The 17,133-nt window shown below is 61.0% G+C and overlaps 7 protein-coding genes across 7 annotated transcripts; 4 read left to right on the forward strand and 3 right to left on the reverse strand.

Annotated features, from left to right (window-relative positions):
• Positions 1–329: 329 nt before the first annotated feature.
• Positions 330–1,073, forward strand: JDV02_008746 (uncharacterized protein; the record flags this gene model as incomplete). Its single annotated transcript, XM_047990376.1, has 1 exon — positions 330–1,073. The coding sequence occupies one exon, from the start codon at positions 330–332 to the stop codon at positions 1,071–1,073; it is 744 nt and encodes a 247-aa protein (XP_047846383.1).
• A 143-nt stretch (positions 1,074–1,216) lies between these two features.
• On the reverse strand, positions 1,217–2,655 carry JDV02_008747 (L-iditol 2-dehydrogenase; the record flags this gene model as incomplete). Its single annotated transcript, XM_047990377.1, has 2 exons — positions 1,217–2,163; positions 2,337–2,655. The coding sequence occupies 2 exons, from the start codon at positions 2,653–2,655 to the stop codon at positions 1,235–1,237; spliced, it is 1,248 nt and encodes a 415-aa protein (XP_047846384.1). The 3' UTR covers positions 1,217–1,234.
• A 1,447-nt stretch (positions 2,656–4,102) lies between these two features.
• Positions 4,103–5,844, forward strand: JDV02_008748 (uncharacterized protein; the record flags this gene model as incomplete). The annotated part of the gene is made up of 2 exons (XM_047990378.1): positions 4,103–4,313; positions 4,463–5,844. 2 exons carry the CDS (start codon positions 4,103–4,105, stop codon positions 5,842–5,844), a joined length of 1,593 nt encoding a protein of 530 aa, XP_047846385.1.
• A 628-nt stretch (positions 5,845–6,472) lies between these two features.
• Positions 6,473–8,841, forward strand: JDV02_008749 (4-hydroxy-2-oxoheptanedioate aldolase). Its single transcript, XM_047990379.1, has 3 exons — positions 6,473–7,592; positions 7,668–7,860; positions 7,955–8,841. The coding sequence occupies exons 1-3, from the start codon at positions 7,233–7,235 to the stop codon at positions 8,377–8,379; spliced, it is 978 nt and encodes a 325-aa protein (XP_047846386.1). The 5' UTR covers positions 6,473–7,232; the 3' UTR covers positions 8,380–8,841.
• Positions 8,842–9,482: 641 nt separating this feature from the next.
• Positions 9,483–9,917, reverse strand: JDV02_008750 (uncharacterized protein; the record flags this gene model as incomplete). The annotated part of the gene is made up of 1 exon (XM_047990380.1): positions 9,483–9,917. The coding sequence occupies one exon, from the start codon at positions 9,915–9,917 to the stop codon at positions 9,483–9,485; it is 435 nt and encodes a 144-aa protein (XP_047846387.1).
• A 1,010-nt stretch (positions 9,918–10,927) lies between these two features.
• JDV02_008751 (uncharacterized protein) lies at positions 10,928–13,112 on the forward strand. Its single transcript, XM_047990381.1, has 2 exons — positions 10,928–12,058; positions 12,134–13,112. The coding sequence occupies exons 1-2, from the start codon at positions 11,347–11,349 to the stop codon at positions 13,024–13,026; spliced, it is 1,605 nt and encodes a 534-aa protein (XP_047846388.1). The 5' UTR covers positions 10,928–11,346; the 3' UTR covers positions 13,027–13,112.
• Positions 13,113–13,478: 366 nt separating this feature from the next.
• On the reverse strand, positions 13,479–15,210 carry rrb1 (Ribosome assembly protein rrb1). The gene is made up of 2 exons (XM_047990382.1): positions 14,896–15,210; positions 13,479–14,791 (listed from the first exon to the last, which is right to left on the reverse strand). The coding sequence occupies exons 1-2, from the start codon at positions 15,092–15,094 to the stop codon at positions 13,530–13,532; spliced, it is 1,461 nt and encodes a 486-aa protein (XP_047846389.1). The 5' UTR covers positions 15,095–15,210; the 3' UTR covers positions 13,479–13,529.
• Between the last annotated feature and the right edge of the window lie 1,923 nt (positions 15,211–17,133).

Raw genomic sequence — 17,133 nt, forward strand, 5'->3', positions numbered from 1 at the left:
GTTGCTCTCAATGTGACGACTCACGGATGGTTGCTGTAAACGCGGCCAACTTTGCGGTCAAAATGTGGAGTTGCTGATGGCTTTAAAAAAGAGTCCTGGGCTTACCTTTTATCAGTTTTATTCGCCGTGTATTTGTAGCGTTGACGCAGTATTGGTACGCCTCTTCTTCCTACTAGGAGTTGAGCCCCTGATGACTCCATCTTGAGGCGACGAACCACCTGCATCCGTTTTACAGACCAGACCATCCAAGGACGGCATACGTTTGCTACTACACATTGCACCCGGTCTCTCCTATCTACCGGCCAACAACTCAGTTCATCGCCCGCACCATGACGCAGACTCACTCCGTCATCTCCCCCGCCATCCTCTACTGGGGCACCCCCGTCGTGCTCGTCTCGTCGGAAAACGAAGACGGCACGCACAACCTCTGCGCCATCTCGTCCGCCTTTTGGCTCGGCCACCGCTGCGTGCTCGGCTTCGGCGCCGGCAGCAAGACGCCGCAGAACATCCTCCGCACGGGTCAGTGCGTCGTCTGCCTGCCCGACGACGCCATGGTCGGGCCCGTCAACGCCCTCGCGTCCACCACCGGCTCCGAGACGCCCTCGCCCTCCAAGCTCGCACGCGGGTACCGCTTCGTCAGGGACAAGTGGTCCTGTGCGGGCGTCACGCCGCAGCCCGCGGACCTCGTGCGCCCCGCGCGCGTGCGCGAGTGCCCCGTCCAGATGGAGTGCGCCCTCGCGAGCAGCCACCCCCTCATGGAGGACGTGCCGGATCGCAGAGGCGTGCTGGTGGCCGTGGAGCTGCAGGTGCTTCGCGTGCACGTCCGTGACGAGCTGCGCATGGAGGGCCATGCCAATCGCATCGACCCGGACAGGTGGCGGCCGATGATCATGTCGTTCCAGGAACTGTATGGCTTGTCTAAAGGCAAGGCAGGGACGAGCGACTTGGCACGCATAGATGAGGAGATGTACAGGATCCCGATGCGCAGCAGTTTGGTCAAGATGCCGGTAAATTCCGAAGAAGAGATGGCCGACGCAAGGCACAAGGCAGCTCGACCGAACGGGAATGTGTGACAATTTCCCCAAGTACATGTAAGGAAGCAAGCGCATGATGCTTGCTGCGTATCTCGCACGATATAGCCCTAGAGATACACGTCCGACTCGTTGCAGATGTTTTAGGTAGATGGAATAGATACATGTCATTATACATGTATGTACCGTTTGATGATTACAGATTAACCGCCCAGCGGTGACGTTTTATCATCCACAATCTGCACCTTGATCACAGGGTCCCCTCCAGCAGGCCTCGTCTTGCCGCCCACCAGCGTCATCGCCTCCACGGCCTCCTCCAGCCTGAAGCGGTGCGTCACCATCATGTCGAGCTTTTCGGCGTCTATCAGACCGCCCTCGATGGCGCGAATGGCGGCGGGCCACGTGTCGTGGTAGCGGTTGATGAATAGCAGCTTGATCTCGGCGAGCGACATGTGCATAAAGGGCACGTTGTCGATGGTGATGCGCGGCGACACGCCCACCACGTTGACGGTGCCGCCGCGGCGCGCAGTGTAGCCCGCCGTCGCGATGCTCGATTCGACGCCCGTGCACTCGAGCACCACCTGCGGCATGGGATACTCATCCACTGCTTCATCCTCACCTTGATCCTCACCATGGCTCTCACACTCACTCCCCTCCCTGGCCGCGGCCGCAAACAGCCGCCGTATTTTCCTCGCCGACTGCTCCGGCGAGTCCCCCTTCTCTATGCGGTACGTTAGGCACCGCGGCTCGAACCGCCGCGCAAAAGCCAGCCTGCCCTCATCGAGATCCGTGATGACGATGGGATGCGCGCCCGAGGCCCGCGCCACGGCCATGGTCAGCAGGCCGATAGGCCCCGCGCCGAAGACGGCGGCCGGCGCGCCGAGTGTGACGGGGCTGGTGCGCAGCGCGTGCATGGCCACGGACAGCGGCTCGACCAGCGCGGCCGTCTGGTAGCTCACGCCCCGGGGCAGGCGGTGGGCGTGGCTCGCCGGGTGCGTCTTGAAGCGTCGCGCCGTGCCAGGGTGCGGGAAGACGCCGGCGAAGGCCACGTCCTGGCAGAGGTTGTAGCGGCCGTCGACGCAGAGGAAGCATTTGCCGCAGGAGACGCCGGGCTCGATGGCTACGCGGTCGCCTGTGAAGGGGGGTGGCGGAATGGAGTCGTTAGCTTGGAAAATGATGCTTGTTGTCACTTACACCACGAGAAAAGGGGAGGTAGAGGAGGGGATGCGTCTCCATCGCCATTTTTCGTTCGCACCATCGACCCTCGGTCTCCACCATCCGCTTTTGGGGTGACGTGCGACTCACCTGCTTTCAAGTGCGAGACGTTTGCTCCCACAGCCACCACCTCAGCGGCGCCCTCGTGGCCGAGGATGCAGTCACCCTCGACGGTGATGTCGCCGATGCGACCGTGGTGCCAAAAGTGTATGTCGGAGCCGCAGATGCCCGTCGCGCGCACGTGCAGAAGCACCTCGTCCGGCCTGGGGTCCACCATGGGCGCATCTTCCATCTTGATGCGGCCGTCCTTGGTCACAACGAGCGATGGGTTCGCCATGTCGTCGGCGGCGGCGACAGCGGCGCTGCCGGGGCCGGCGTCCGGCGCCGTGACGATCGCGGTCGGAGCCATGCCAACCGTGGGGAGGCTCGTCTGTGGAGGAGGGAGGGGGGAGGAAACTAGACGGGTACTTTTTTCGTGTGTGTGTGTGTGTGTGTGTGTGTGTGTGTGTGTCGTAAGTCCTTGGTACTCGTATAGTATACTGTCTGTCCAACGCTTTCGCTCTTGACTCTCTCTGTCTCGTCTTGCGGATGAGGGGGGAACCAACAACAAAGCCGTCAAGTTGGCACCTCCCGTCTTTATATCCGTCCGGGGCAAGAACGACTCGGCGATGCTCGATATGGCTATCCGGTCCTCCCACCAGCCCAGCGACTCTTGCCCCGTCTAAGGAAGCCGCAGGATCTCGTTTTTCGCCCAGCTCGGTTCAGGCTGAAGAGCGGGCGGGCCAACCCCGACCGACGATGAGAGCCAAGGACTTCCCCAACAGGCAATCCCTTCGACGCCAATCGCGCGTCCCCCCCCCTTTTCCCCCTCTCTGCATCTGTTTCTCGGTTCTCGGGGAGCAGGAGCCAGCCGGCAGGTCGGTCACGCTGCGGACCCCTTCCCCTCCCGCCCCCCCTCACTCTTCGGCCTGTCATCGCACGAAGCATGCCAAGGGCGGCAGGTCTCGCCAGGTGGCACGGGCGCCGGCCCCTGGCTTCAGCGGCCGCAGGTCGGTGGCGCCGGCCGCGTCGGCGGCGCTGGGGGCGGGTGAGAGAGGGGGGGGGGGAAGGAATGGGCGTGGCGTGGCGACTGCCCGTATTACGAGGTGCCCCAAACGGGCAAGGCGAAGCGCCTCATCAGTCGGCGCGTCTATCTATCTGTGCCGTCTCGTCTCGTCCAGGAATTGAGAATGAGACCACGATGTCCTGCCGGTATCGCTGCCGTGGGTGGCACGACATGATGCAAGGGCATGCATGGTAGAGCACGGCAACAAGAGCGAGGGCAGAGCTCCGACTCGCGGATGCACATTGCGATTACACACATCGGCCGTGTAATGCAAAGGCGCTTGGATTGGAGCAAACGCCGTCGTGGGAGAGGGGATTTCACTACCCCGTGGGGAAAGTTGCATCGGCCGCCAGAAACGGCAATGGGGTTGATACACATCAATGTGCGCGAAGACGACTCAACAGTGAGTTCATAAAATAAGCTTGCGCTTGCGTCTTCAAGGCTGTTTGGTTTGTCCTTGTGCGCTTTTCAATGGCTCTTTCTAGAGAAATTGCTCTCTCTCTCTCTCTCTCTGCAGCCTGACCAGAGGTGAGACGGAATACTCTGCTTCCTCCATTTACACGCAGGCTCATTAGGCATCGATACCGATACCACCAAATATCCACCTTTATCTGTATTTGCATGTCCATTGATCACGTAAGTATATGTATATTCAATGAGCCTCAGAAGCTTTGACAGGCTGAGAGCCAAGTCCGTTCACTTATCAAGGTGCTGGGCAACGTACATAGAACCGACCCCCCTTCCCCTTATCATGCGCACCTGGCTCGGCCGCGGCCGGTCCCTGCAGGCCGGCATCACCACCTGCTGCCTCGTCGCCTTTGTCCTCTTTGGCTACGACCAGGGCGTCTTCAGCGGCATCCTGCAAAATGCCGACTGGCTCGACCGGTTCCACTACCCGTCCGACACCAAGACGGGCATTATTGTTTCGTGCTACAACCTCGGCTGCCTGACGGGGTGCATAGGTGAGAGAGAGAGAGGTTTCTTCTTATCAAGTATATATTACGCACGTGTCCTGTGTACACACACACACATACATGTGCTATATATACACACATGTTGCGCAATGCCCGTCATCACCCCTATAGTCGCTAACCACCACCGCCCACATCAGTCAACTTCTGCATCGGCGAGCGCCTCGGCCGCCGCCGCACCATCTGGCTCGCCATGGGCGTCGTCATCCTCGGCGCCACCCTCCAGGCCTCGGCCTACAGCGTCGCGCACCTCGTCCTCGGCCGCGTCGTCACCGGCGTCGGCACCGGCATCAAGACGTCCACCGTGCCGCCCTACCAGGCCGAGCTGTGCGACCGCCAGTCCCGCGGGCGCCTCGTCTCCGCCGAGGTGCTCTTCGTCGGCGTCGGCATCGTCCTCGCCTACTGGTTCGACTTTGGCATGAGCTTCGTCGGCGGCGGCGGCGTCGGCTGGCGCCTGCCCCTCGCCTTCCAGGTCGTCTTCGCGCTCGGCATCGTCGCCCTCGTCTTCGCCCTGCCAGAGTCCCCGCGCTGGCTCTTCAACCACGGCCGCGAGGACGAGGCCGTCGCCGTGCTCTGCGCCGTGCACGACCGCGCGCCCGACGACGACTACATCGAGTCGGAGCGCCGGGCGATCCTCGACGCCATCGCTCTCGAGAGACGCGCGGCGGCGGCGGCGGACGACGACGACGAATCCTCGTCGGGCCTTGCAGCAGCAGCGTTCGCCGGCGTCTTCCGCCGCGACGAGGTGCGCACCGGCCACCGCGTCCTGCTCGCCTGGGGCATGCAGTTCATGAACCAGGTGGGCGGCATCAACCTCGTCGTCTACTACATCCCCTCGGTGCTGGTGCAAAACGTCGGCATGGATCCGCAGCTCGCACAGATCCTCGGCGGCTGCATCAACATGATGTTCATGATCGGCTCGCTGCTCCCGACCTTTGCGCTCGACCGCATGGGTCGCCGCAAGACCATGATGTGGGGGTCGCTCGGCCTCGGGCTCAGCATGCTCATGATCGCGGCCCTCCTCTCGCAGGCCTCCCCCGGGAACACCTCGCCGCGCGCCCACGCCTTCGCCTCCGCGTCCGTCGCCTTCTTCTTCACCTACATGCTCGTCTTCGGCGGCAGCGTCAACTGCGTCCCCTGGGTGTACGTGGCCGAGATCCTGCCCCTCGCGGCGCGCACCCGCGGGGCCGCCATCGGCGTCAGCTCCAACTGGCTGTGGAACTTCGCCATCGTCATGATCACGCCCATCATCATCAACAGGCTGCAGTGGAAGGCCTACCTCATCTTCACCGCCACCAACCTGCTCTTTGTGCCGACCGTCTACTTCTTCTACCCGGAGACGAGCAACATCCAGCTCGAGGACATTGACCACGTCTTCTCGCAGGGCGGCAACCCCGTGGCCGTGGCGCGGAAGCTGCAGAGGGACATGCGCCGCAGGGAGCGAGACGCCGGGCCGTCGGAGGTGGGCCAGGTGGAGAAGTCGCGAGCAGGCGTTGAGATGCACGAGGATTTATCGCGCTGAGAAAGAAGGTGCCGTCGTGCGTTTCTGACCCCTTTAACCAGGGTTGCCTAGTCCGAGATTGCCTCGCGGCTTTCATATGTAGATATGAAAGCAGCTGTTCACTGTCGGCAGGCGCGGTGACTCCTCAGTTGGGCGCTTTCCCGATGCGACGGTCTCCATACCATTGCCGAGATACACGCTATAGAGCACTATAGACTGGGTCGGGGGTTGGTAGCCCCGTGAAGTCATCATGATTGCGCACGGGGGTGAGCACTAGCACAGTCAGGTATCCACGTCGACGAGCCGCACCTAGACGACTCACACCCGGCCAATGCCTCAAACAGTGAAGCTAAAGGAGTCATCCAAGTTGAAAGAGGCCCTGTGTAGGAACCCACAAGAAATTTGCTATTGTAAGCCCGTGGCTATCAAGTATGGAGCGTCGGCAAGGCCCATCGAGCGCAAGTTGTTTCGGCCCGGCAGTTAGCACACTATCTCAATGTGCCAACTGCGCCGCACACCGCTCGATATAGAGCCATCTACTTGATCCGGAGTTCGGCACGGCCCACACGGAGACCGGTGGCGGTCGCAGCCGCAGCCCGGACATACATTGTACATAAGCCTCACGCCACGCTCCTGACGTCCGCATAGGGTGCGTGCCGAGCGGCCGGGATATGCACCGCCATTTCGGACGGAGCCCGCACCTCAAGTCACGGATACACGTTGCAACGCAGCCGACGGGCAGTATGAGGCGCGTCACTGTCGTCGCGGATGCTCCGGCAACGCTCATCGCCTCTCGGCGTTCGACCCCGTGTAGGTGCCCATCATGAGACCACGGCCTCGCCCACGTTCCATGCAGGAAGCGCTGACATTTGGATGTAATGTCAAACAGGTATAGGCCGCGCCAGAGGCTCAGCCTCTTTCCGACCAGTGATGATGGGTCCGAGGACACATTATAGCAGCGAGGCTTCCCTCGCAGTTACCCCAAGCCTTATCTCCGACGTACAAAGACGCCTGGTATTGTCTTGTCACTAGCATATGAAAGAATCCGGCATCAACCGTGGCATGACGTTGGGGCTCGTCGCCGTCGGAGCTTGAGTGGATGCCGGCCTTCGAGAATGTCCGGCACCTCGCGTTTCGGCTGCTCCATCGCGCCGTTTCCAGATGCCGGTCGCTGCCTGCGTGGGTAGCGTGCGGGCTTAAGAGAGCTATCTAGGTCACCACCATTGTCTCTTGGCTCCGGACGGCGAGTGCCTCTTGCTGTTTAGTGCTGACCCTATGATGTCGTATAAGAGGTGATCGTCGCCTCCTTGATAGCATAGTCTTGACAGTCGCGCATCACCAACATCGGGCTGTCAAACTCACTGCATCTTTTTACAACTCTCTTCGACCAACGCATTCACACTTGAACAATGGCCTTTACTGGTAGTCGCGAGGGCATGGCCGCCTACGCCGGCCCGACGCTGTTCCAGCCTCACCGCGCGCGCGACGCCATCCGCGATGCTCACAAGAAGAAGATCGGCCCCATCATGTGTTACTACGCCGGACTGAGCAGTGTCCCCATCACACGCTTCCTCGCGCCAATGAACTTTGACGCCGTGTGGATCGATTGGGAGCACTCTTCGTGCAATGTCGAGACGATGACGACCATGGTGCACGAAGCCATCTTCATGAGCCAGGGGCGGACGATCCCTTGGGTGCGCGTGCCCGGACACGATCACGCAGCCATTGGCTACGCGCTGGACGCGGGCGCAAGCATCGTCGTCCCCCAGGTAAGGTGCCCTGCTCAGGATCATGGTTGTCGTGTTTGAGGGAAGAGATGACCAACGGGCAAACGCATGGTGTAGGTCGATACGGTGGAGCAGGCCAAGCACGTCGTGTCGGCGGCCAAGTTCGGCACCAAGCAAAACGGCACACGATCTGCACCGCCGTTCCGGCTGATCCCGTACCTGACAGACATGGCGTACGACTCGCGCAACGACGTGCACAAGTGTCTCAACGACCAGGCGGCCATCATGATTCAGATTGAGTCGCTCGAAGGTGGGTTCTCTCTTCCGCGGTTGTGCTCTCCAGTGGAGTCAGGAGGATGACGCAGGAGTCAAGAGTCGATACTCTACTGACCATACATACACAGGCATCAATAACCTCGACGCCATTCTGACCGAGGTGCCTGACATTGATATCGTGTGGCTGGGCAGCCTCGACGCGCGGGTGAGCATGAACTTCAAGGCGGCGTTTGGCGACCCGTGGGACGAGCCCGAGTGGGTGGCGGCGCGGGACACGTTCTTTGAGGTGATTGACAAGCACGACAAGCCGTACGGCGGCTTTGCCTTTGTGACGCCGCCGTGGGGCACGCCCGAGGCGTTTGCGAAGGCGTCGGAGCGCATGGCGTTTTGCGCCATGTCGGCGGACGTGATGCACCTGATGAACCTGTCCAACGACCTGCAGGTGGCCAAGGAGGAGATAGCCAAGAGCCGCGGGGCGAATGGCGACGACAAGGACGTCGTCGTCGGCAAGGGCAAGGAGGAGGCGAACGGCTCGAGCAACGGCAGCGGCTAGTCGGGAGCGCGAGAGTCCGAGGCCACGATTGGCATGATGGAGTAATGAATTGCATGGTCTAGCGAGGACAACCTGTTGCTATATCAAGGCTGATGTCAATGCGTGCGCGCGTGTGTGTGTGGAGAGTGAGTTTGGCACGTCGCGCGGCTCGAGTGCCTGCCTGATCGGCAGCTGACGGGGGAGAGGCGGGCGCGCACCGTGGTGGCGTTGAGGGGCAGAGTTGGCGGAGCTGGCGCGCCTAGCCTGCAGTGACGATAGGTAAATTAAGTGACGATGAGGGCGGTGCAGGTAGATAAGGTTGATGGATGCCTTGAGTTGTTACGAAGTGCGCAGGACCTTACGGAAGACCATCATACCTTAGTACCTACCTCTACTGCACAGTGGGTGTAGGAGGTGGGTAGTACCTGCCTTATACTCGGCCTCGTGGCAGACGCAAGAGCAAATGAATAGAGAGAGTCACACACTGCAAAGATGGCAAGTTCCAATGCATCTCGACGCTGGTGGTGGGAACACAGAGCAAGGTCTTAACTTTCAATTGATTTCTCGGCTTGAATGTTTCATTCGCTTGACCAGGAATCGGTCGAGGGCAGCGTATCAGCACATGGCCCCTACTGATCTCAGGGCACGACCGGACGCAGTACGCACGCTGGCGTCGCGCCGAGTGGTCCATTTATCAATTGTGTATAAACCTTAGTAGGTTGGTTGCACGGCACAGGGCTCCAGCTCCAGCTGGCCAAACTCCACCGACCTGGGGGAACACAGCAGGGGCACTGCAGTTCGAGTCTAAGGTGGTGGGACCCGAGGGGCCTTGGGACGGTAATCCTCCACGCGATTGCGCCTCTTCAGCGGGACCCCAGGCGCTGCTGGTCTGGGCTGGGCTGGGCCGGGTGGTCCATGGTCGCTCCGTCGGCCGGCCGTCCGGGGCGGTGGGGGGAGGGAGAGGGGTTTGATGGGCTGGATGCAACCCCATTGACTTCAATGATTTGGGGGAGGCTCCAGCAGCGCCTGCCTCCACCCGCGCCGCCACCATTACCATCCATCCCAAACCCCTCGACTGGGTTGACAGCCGGCCAAGCAAGTCGTCCCCTTCCCTCCTCCGCCTTTCAACCGTCAACCCGAACTGTGGCGTCGTCGACGGTGGACCAGGCACCCCGCGGTGTCGCCGGTGATTGGAGAGACGGCTTGGTGAGCAGGCGGCTCTCCTGCACAGAAAGCAAGAAACGCCCACGCAGCGCGGCATCGGCGACGGGGTCTAGATGCACCCCAGAACGAAATGACAAGCCATCAGTCGGAGAGGCGGGATACGCGCGCTCCCACTGTTGGCAGAGACGAGGAGGGCCTTGTTGCTCTTTGGCCCTGTCTGGTGTCTGCATGGCTGGCCCGGGGGGGGGGGGGCGGGGGCCAAGGGGACGTGCATCTGAAGATGGGATGGGATTTGCTACTTGGTTGGGATGCCTGCACAAACGCGGGACCGCCAGCCGCGCGAGGAGTGAGCACGCAGGCAGGCTGGCAGCGAACTGAGTCCCTATGATGGTCATGTTCAGCTTCTGACGACGGACGACACGGCCCGCATTCCCCTATCTAAGGCTTAAGAAAGCAAGATAAGGTGATATTCAGTTGGTGTACCGTATAATACTGTACGAGGACTGTAATACTCTCGTCAAAGAGGCTCGATCCGGCCAGAGCGTCCCCGACTCCAGCTCCGCACGCGGGCCGTTGCCCATCCACTCTCTCCATGCTCTGCCCTCCCCCTCCTGCTCCAACCCGTCCTCCAACCCCCTCCCCCAGCAGCAGTCACAAAACGACAAAATGACCCCTACCGACGCTCCCGCTGGATCGTCGTCAGAGGCTGTTGGCTAGAGCGCGGTCCGCACGCAGCCATCCCATCCCATCCCATCCCTCCCCCGAACCATCAGCCAATCTCCATCGCTGCCGCCCACCGCGCGATCCCGTTGACATCTCCCAAGGGACCCCCCAAGCCAAGGCGGAGGGGGGGATGGGGTCCCGTTCCTGGTCTGGGGGAGGAGCAGGGCTAATGAGCAACGCTATCGCTACTATCTTTCCGCCGCACTCTTCGCGTGTGCCAACAATGGGGGCAATCAATCAACGGGCGTTAGCCCTTCGTATGGAGACCCCCAAAACGGCGCAGCTCCGGCCAGACGGCCGCGAACGAACGAACGAGGGAATGAGGAGAGGCCCACCGCACGTGAGTCAAGGCACGCGAGCAGCACAAGGTGGCTTCCCCCCCCCCCCCCCCCCCCACCCATGCCCATGTACATAGGTACAAAGTAACTAGCCATGCCATGAAGGTAGTTAGGTAGACACAGGGCAGGGCTCCATGGCAGGAGTCGCGAGGAGCAACCGCAGGCAAGCAGGGTCCGCGATTACGATACGAGCCACGGGTGTGGAGGAAGAAGAAGACGAGGAGGGCAGTAAGCTTAGCGCGCCTTGCCGCCCAGGCACCCGACACAGACGGATGATGGATGGGATGGGCGGGAACCGATTATGCTTTAAGACGGTGCTGGGTCCCGACTCCCGACCCCGGAGTCACATCGTCGGGGTCCTTGTCGCTTGGCGGTTTTTTCCCTTTCCTCACATCTCCCTGTCCTGTCCATGGCCGTTGGACGTGTCTCCTGTCGTGCTTGACAACCGAAACTGCCATTGTGCGCGCGAGGGTTTGCCAACCTCAAGCGAATAATTGTGCACACACGTTCCTCGCGCGTATTTCACGCCCGCCGCGCGGCGCAACTCCTTGCGCCTTCCGGATCGTCGGGTCGCTCGATAGCTCCTGCCTCCTGCCTCCTGCGCGATCCTTCCTCCTGGGTTCCCGCCCACTACGACAGCCGTCGCGAAAAAAAAAAAACCTCCAAGAATAAAGAGGACCTCATCGACTTCTTTTCTCCTCCTCTCTTCACCTCCAACCACACCACTGCCAGCCAGCAGCATTCCTGCGCCCGCCCGCCCGCCATGGACAGCGAACGCCGCGCCTCCGCCAGCGCGGCCGCCGACCAGGCCCTCGCCTCACTCGGCTACAAGGCCGAGCTGCCGCGCAACCTCAGCATGCTGAGTATCCTCGGCCTCTCCTTCGCCATCATGGCGGTGCCCTACGGTCTCTCGACCACCATGTACATTACCCTCACCGATGGCCAGGCCGTCTCCGTCATCTGGGGTTGGGTCCTCGTCTCCCTCATCTCCATCTGCATCGCCGCCTCGCTCGCTGAGATCTGCGCCGTCTTCCCCACAGCCGGCGGCGTCTACTACTGGAGCGCCATGCTCTCGTCGCGCCGCTGGGCACCCCTCGTCAGCTTCGTCGACGGCTGGCTTACCCTCGTCGGCAACTGGACCGTCACCCTGTCCATCAACTTTGGCGGCGCCCAGCTCATCCTGAGCGCCATCTCCATCTTTAACGAGGACTACGTCGCAAACGCCTGGCAGACGGTCCTGTGCTTCTGGGCCGTCATGCTCGTCTGCGCCCTCGTCAACGCCTTTGGCTCCCGCTACCTCGACCTCATCAACAAGATTTGCATCTACTGGACCGCCGCCTCCGTCCTCGTCATCCTCGTCGTCCTGCTCGCCATGTGCAAGGACCGCCGCGACGCCGGCTTCGTCTTTGGCCACTACGACGCCTCGGCCAGCGGCTGGCCCACCGGCTGGTCCTTTTTCGTCGGCCTCTTGCAGCGTGAGTACCCTGTGCCTTGCCGGATAGCAAATGACTCTGTGTGTGGGTTGGCACACTCGCTGACATGAGACGCAGCCGCCTACGTCCTCACTGGCTACGGCATGGTCGCCGCCATGTGCGAAGAGGTCCAGAACCCCGAGCGCGAGGTCCCCAAGGCCATCGTCCTCTCTGTCGTCGCCGCCGGCATCACGGGTATCCTTTACCTCGTGCCCCTGCTTTTCGTCCTCCCCGACATCCAGATGCTCCTATCCGTCGCAAACTCCCAGCCCATCGGCCTGCTCTTCAAGACCGTCACCGGCTCCGCTGCCGGCGGCTTTGGCCTCCTCTTCCTCATTCTCGGCATCCTCATGTTTGCCGGCATCGGCGCCCTGACCGCCGCCTCGCGTTGCACCTACGCTTTCGCCCGCGACGGCGCCATCCCCGGCTACAAACTCTGGAGCCGTGTCAACAAGTCCCTTGACATGCCCCTCTGGGCACTCACCCTCTCCACAGTCGTCGACTGCGTCCTCGGCTGCATCTACTTTGGCTCCCCGGCCGCCTTCAACTCCTTCACCGGCGTCGCCACCATCTGCCTCTCCGCGTCCTACGGTGTCCCGGTTCTCGTCAACCTCGTCCGCCACCGCGAGCCCGTCCGCAACTCGCCTTACCCACTCGGTCGGTTCGGCACCTTCATCAACATCACCTGCGTCGTCTGGATTATCTTCTCCGTCGTCATCTTCTGCATGCCCGTCTCCATCCCCGTCGACGCCGGCACTATGAACTACGCCTCGGTCGTCTTCGCCGGCTTTGCCGCCATCGCCTTCGTCTGGTACTTTGCCTACGCCCGGAAGAACTTTACAGGCCCGCCCATCCTTCGCGGCGACGCCAGCGATCCGGGCGTCATGGTCGGCCAGAAGCTCGGCGGCATCGCCAGCAATGGCCTCACTGACTCAGAGCAGGGCGTGACGGTTGAGAAGCTGGCCAACTGACGTCGTGGTCGGCCGCACAAGGTACATAGGACCGTATAATGTTGGATTTATAGCGCTCTTGAATATAGCGTTGGCTTGATCGTACGAGACTAAGATCCGTTGCTTGTGTTTTGTCTTGTTATCTCGTCTTTTTCGTCTGACAGGCCCTCGTGACTCCCGCTCATCGAAGTCGACAGTCCATGACTAATCTTCCTCTATTTGCCACCAGCCGCACACCATAGCACACGGCACACCTGCTGCGGATTTCAAACGGAAAGACTTCAGTTAGACCCTAATCCTAACCGTGGCCATTTGACGCCGGGTTACATACTGGCTACCTTCATCTTCATTTCGCAAGCATAGGCGGGCACATGGCCGCAAGTAAGATGGCCAGTTGGATTCCCCTGTCTTCCGCTCGTGAGGGGTATATATATGCATTCCATCAGCATCGCCGTATATACAAGAAAAAAATGAGGATTTTTAACGCCCGGCCCTTGTTCTACTATTCGCCCTCCAAGCCTGCTTTAAACGCTGATGGTGCGGAAGACGCTAAACTCCTCACCCGTGGCCACCAGGCTGCCCGTGATCTGGGGGTGCCAGTGCACCTCCTTGACGCCCTTGAGGTAGTGCACGAAGAGCAGCTGGGGGGGCACGTCCTTGACGCCGGCCGTGTCCTTGCTCTCCTCGTCGTCGAGCTCGACGGCCAGGTCCCACAGCGTGACGGTGTTGTCGCCGGCGGCGACGGCCATGATGGAGTCGTCGGTGGGGTGCCACTCGACGCTCGTGATCTGCTCCTTGTGGAAGGAGAAGCTCGCCAGCGCCTGGGGCTTGTCCTGGCTCGACTTCCACTGGCGCAGGTCCCAGACGGCCCAGGTGCCGTCGTCAGCGCCCGAGGCGAGCAGGTGCGTCGTCTGCCGCGACCACGACATGACGTTGACGTCGTGGTCGGAGACGTGCATCGTGATGGCCGGCTTGCGCGACTTGGAGCGCACGTCCCAGATGCGGACGGAGCCGTCGCTCGAGGCCGACGCGAACACCGACTGCTCCGACGGCGACCACTGTATCTCCTCGACGCTGCTGGTGTGGCCCTGGAACGGTCGGTTGTCCGTCACCCAGCCGCCGCCGTCGGTGCGCGTCGTCACGTAGATGAGGCCGTCGTTGTCGCCCGTGAGCAGCTTGCCGCCGGGCACGGTCGGGGACCAGTCGACCGCGTAGCCTTCCGCCTTGTGCGCCCGGATGGTCGAGATGGGCTTGTTCTGCTGCGCCGAGATGGTCGTCCCCGGCGTGTCAAACGACGCCAGGTGAGGCGTGACGTCGTGGATGAAGACGTTTGACGACTCGGTCATGGTGGCCGTCAGGGTCGTGGGCGGTCTCCCCAGCTCACTGCTGGGGATCTGGTGCGCTCGGATGCGGTTCGTCGTCGAGCTGAGGGGGATCGACCGGCTCTCCAAGATCGGGTCGGCGTCCTCGTCGTCATCGTCCTCGTCGTCTGAGTCTTCCTCCACCTTCTCCATGCGGCTCAGGCCGCTGAACTTGTTGACCATGAGCTGGTTGTCCGACGCCTTGGCGTAGTCGGCCTGGGTGCCCGCAACCGTGTACATGGTCGCCGGGTACGCCTTGCGGTTGTCGCCGAGGGAGTCGCGGACGATGTCGAAGGAGAGGCACGGCCAGGGCGTGCTGAGGTTGTGAAGCATCTCGTAGGTAGTCAGGTCAGGCGCCAGGGTCTGGCCTGGCTCGAGCTTGCTGCGGCCGACGATGAATGTGCCTTGGTCCACGTCCATTGCTGCTGCGAAAAGTCGTCAGTCGCCGTCCTTGTCCAATCGCGACCCAATGGCGCCGCAAGTCGTCCCCCAATCGAGCGACACGGGCCTCGGAACAAGAGCGCCTTACCTGCTTTCTCGTCGGCTTCTCTCTCAGCGTCCGGCCTGCCATCGACACCCGCCTCGAAGATTTCATCCTCGCTCTCGAACTCGTCCTCGAACTCGTCCTCAAACTCGCCCATCTCCTTGTCATCAATGTCCATCTGCTCGGGCCGGTCGCCGCCCTTGAGGGGGGCATCGCCCTCGGTGTCGGCGGTGCGCTTCGACATGGCAGACTCGTGTCTCTGGCGGTTCACTTGCCGTTGTAGAGGAGGATTTGTCGTCTGCACGTGCCGCGCCAGCAAGCTGTAGGGTGAGAGTGTCGAGCAGCAGATAGAGAGTGTCGTAGCGCAACAAGGCCGAACAATTTTTTGGCGGCCCCTCCATCAAAAAATTCCAGGGCCGGCCAGGGACCAGGCGAGCCACCAACCCCGCCAAAGCAGCGGACGCTGCGTGGCTTGCGATGTAGTTTCTGTGGCTGGAATGTGGCGGTGCACCTTGCGCTTGTAACACCACCGACGACGTGGAGGAGCCTCCGTCTCGGTCTTGTTATGTTCTTGGATCTTGCGATACGTGTGGTGCATGATGCTCGATTTTCTTTTTCAAGGGTCTTCTTGATTGACCTTTCTGGATTTACCATTATTGTCGAGCATGCTCGGCCGCTTTCCAGCGTGACCGTCACCACTTATAGCCAAGCAAGGCCCCCACACCACACAGTATTCCGAGCTTGAGCTCGGAAATCATGTTTGATGCCTGCATAAACCACAGGATATTCGGCAGTCGGCATGGCAATGCACTGAAAGCTCCCAGGGTATCAATTCCCCACGACCACAATGACGTCGAGCCCTCCTCCCTCTGATTGTATCATGCCCAATCACCTGACATGTTCTTTCCTGCCCAGGGGCGTGGTTGGGAGGCCGGCACCACTCGGCTTCAGCACACTATTTTTGCCCGATTTATTCATGCCGAAGCGCCGTCGCTCTAAGCGTTGCTCGCAGTTGTCGTCGAAAAGCCAGCGGCAGTCCGTATGACGTAACCTCCGAAAACGATGTATAAATGATTCAATCTGCCCTGGGTCGTCCTTAGCGCTTACAACCTACCGCGGGTGATGTCGCTCACGACTCTCCCCAGATGTGCAACTGGAATCATGAAGGCCGGCAGTCTTGAGCCGAAGCACAGTATACGCAGCAAGCAATGCCATATATGGTACCGGTCGAAGCCCAGTGTGATGAGCCGCTCTGGCCGAATCTTCAACATCCCTCGCGGAGGTTTACGACGTCATTCGTGCCGCCCGTGCCGGATCATCACATCACATCCTCACGAACAAGGCTCGTAGCTACCGTCCCAAGGACTAAATTTGACTGAGCATCTCGTCGCGAACCTGCCAAATATTACACAGTTCAAGACGACGCCCCTAAGGTTGCTCCCGAGATGACTACCAAGAAGGCGACCCCCGAGGCTACCGATAATCCAACGCCGCCGCCTTCGGCATCCGAGAAGACGCCCCGCGCCGACAGTGGGCGGGAGCGGTGCTCCGCCGTCGTAGGTGGCATCACAGCGTCATGTAAACGACATCGATGCATGTGTGGCGGGACCAGGGCAGGAGCCGAGAGTCTGTGTCTTGTAGACGGCAAGACTCGACGAGGTCGTTGGCGGCCCATGCAATCTTTGCCCCGTCTTCTTGAGCCTGTGGTTTCCAGCCGCTCTTCGCTCTACAGGCTATACAGCGTTAGAGGACGTGGCCTGACATACTGAACGGTAGTCGTTGTAGCAAAAAGCGGAACTGCGAGCCCCAAGGCTCGTCATGTCTCTATAAGAGCACCGTCTCCCGACCCTTTGGTAGCCTCATCCTGTCTTAGGTAACGTGGAAGGTTAGTAGTTGCTGTAGCAGTGGCGCTGGTCCTCGTTGGTCGACACCACTGAAGACCATGTGCGCCCAGCTGGTGGCTGCAGCTAATAATAATCCCAGACAGTCACCTAAGCATTGAAATGCTCGCTACCTCTCTCACTGATGGATGACTGCCCAAAAAAATCACGTCACCGCAGCCCGCGACAAACACGCCGCCACCGCCGCCGCCCCGCCCCCTTCCTCAACTCGGCAACTACAGGCTCTCGGCGCCGGTTTGTCAGCGGTAGGTATGGCATCACCGCCGCCCGGAAACGGGTCTCGGCCGTCCGCCTCGGCACAGCGGGCCAATTTGTCAGTCGCCATGTCATTCCAGATTGAGGTATGGCTTTACTGCGCAGGTACTGAAGCAGAGTAAACCAT

This window comes from Purpureocillium takamizusanense, chromosome 8, assembly GCF_022605165.1.
Source record: "Purpureocillium takamizusanense chromosome 8, complete sequence".
Taxonomy (NCBI): Eukaryota; Fungi; Ascomycota; class Sordariomycetes; order Hypocreales; family Ophiocordycipitaceae; genus Purpureocillium; species Purpureocillium takamizusanense.

Bases quoted from the DNA above. Each gene is read 5' to 3' on its own strand.
- JDV02_008749 (XM_047990379.1), top strand. From the start codon at position 7,233: ATGGCCTTTACTGGTAGTCGCGAGGGCATGGCCGCCTACGCCGGCCCG. The intron at 7,593-7,667 runs GTAAGGTGCCCT...CGCATGGTGTAG, and splicing joins CAAGCATCGTCGTCCCCCAG to GTCGATACGGTGGAGCAGGC. The intron at 7,861-7,954 runs GTGGGTTCTCTC...ATACATACACAG, and splicing joins TCAGATTGAGTCGCTCGAAG to GCATCAATAACCTCGACGCC.
- rrb1 (XM_047990382.1), bottom strand. From the start codon at position 15,094: ATGTCGAAGCGCACCGCCGACACCGAGGGCGATGCCCCCCTCAAGGGC. The intron at 14,792-14,895 runs GTAAGGCGCTCT...GACTTTTCGCAG, and splicing joins AGAAGCCGACGAGAAAGCAG to CAGCAATGGACGTGGACCAA.
- JDV02_008751 (XM_047990381.1), top strand. From the start codon at position 11,347: ATGGACAGCGAACGCCGCGCCTCCGCCAGCGCGGCCGCCGACCAGGCC. The intron at 12,059-12,133 runs GTGAGTACCCTG...CATGAGACGCAG, and splicing joins TTTCGTCGGCCTCTTGCAGC to CCGCCTACGTCCTCACTGGC.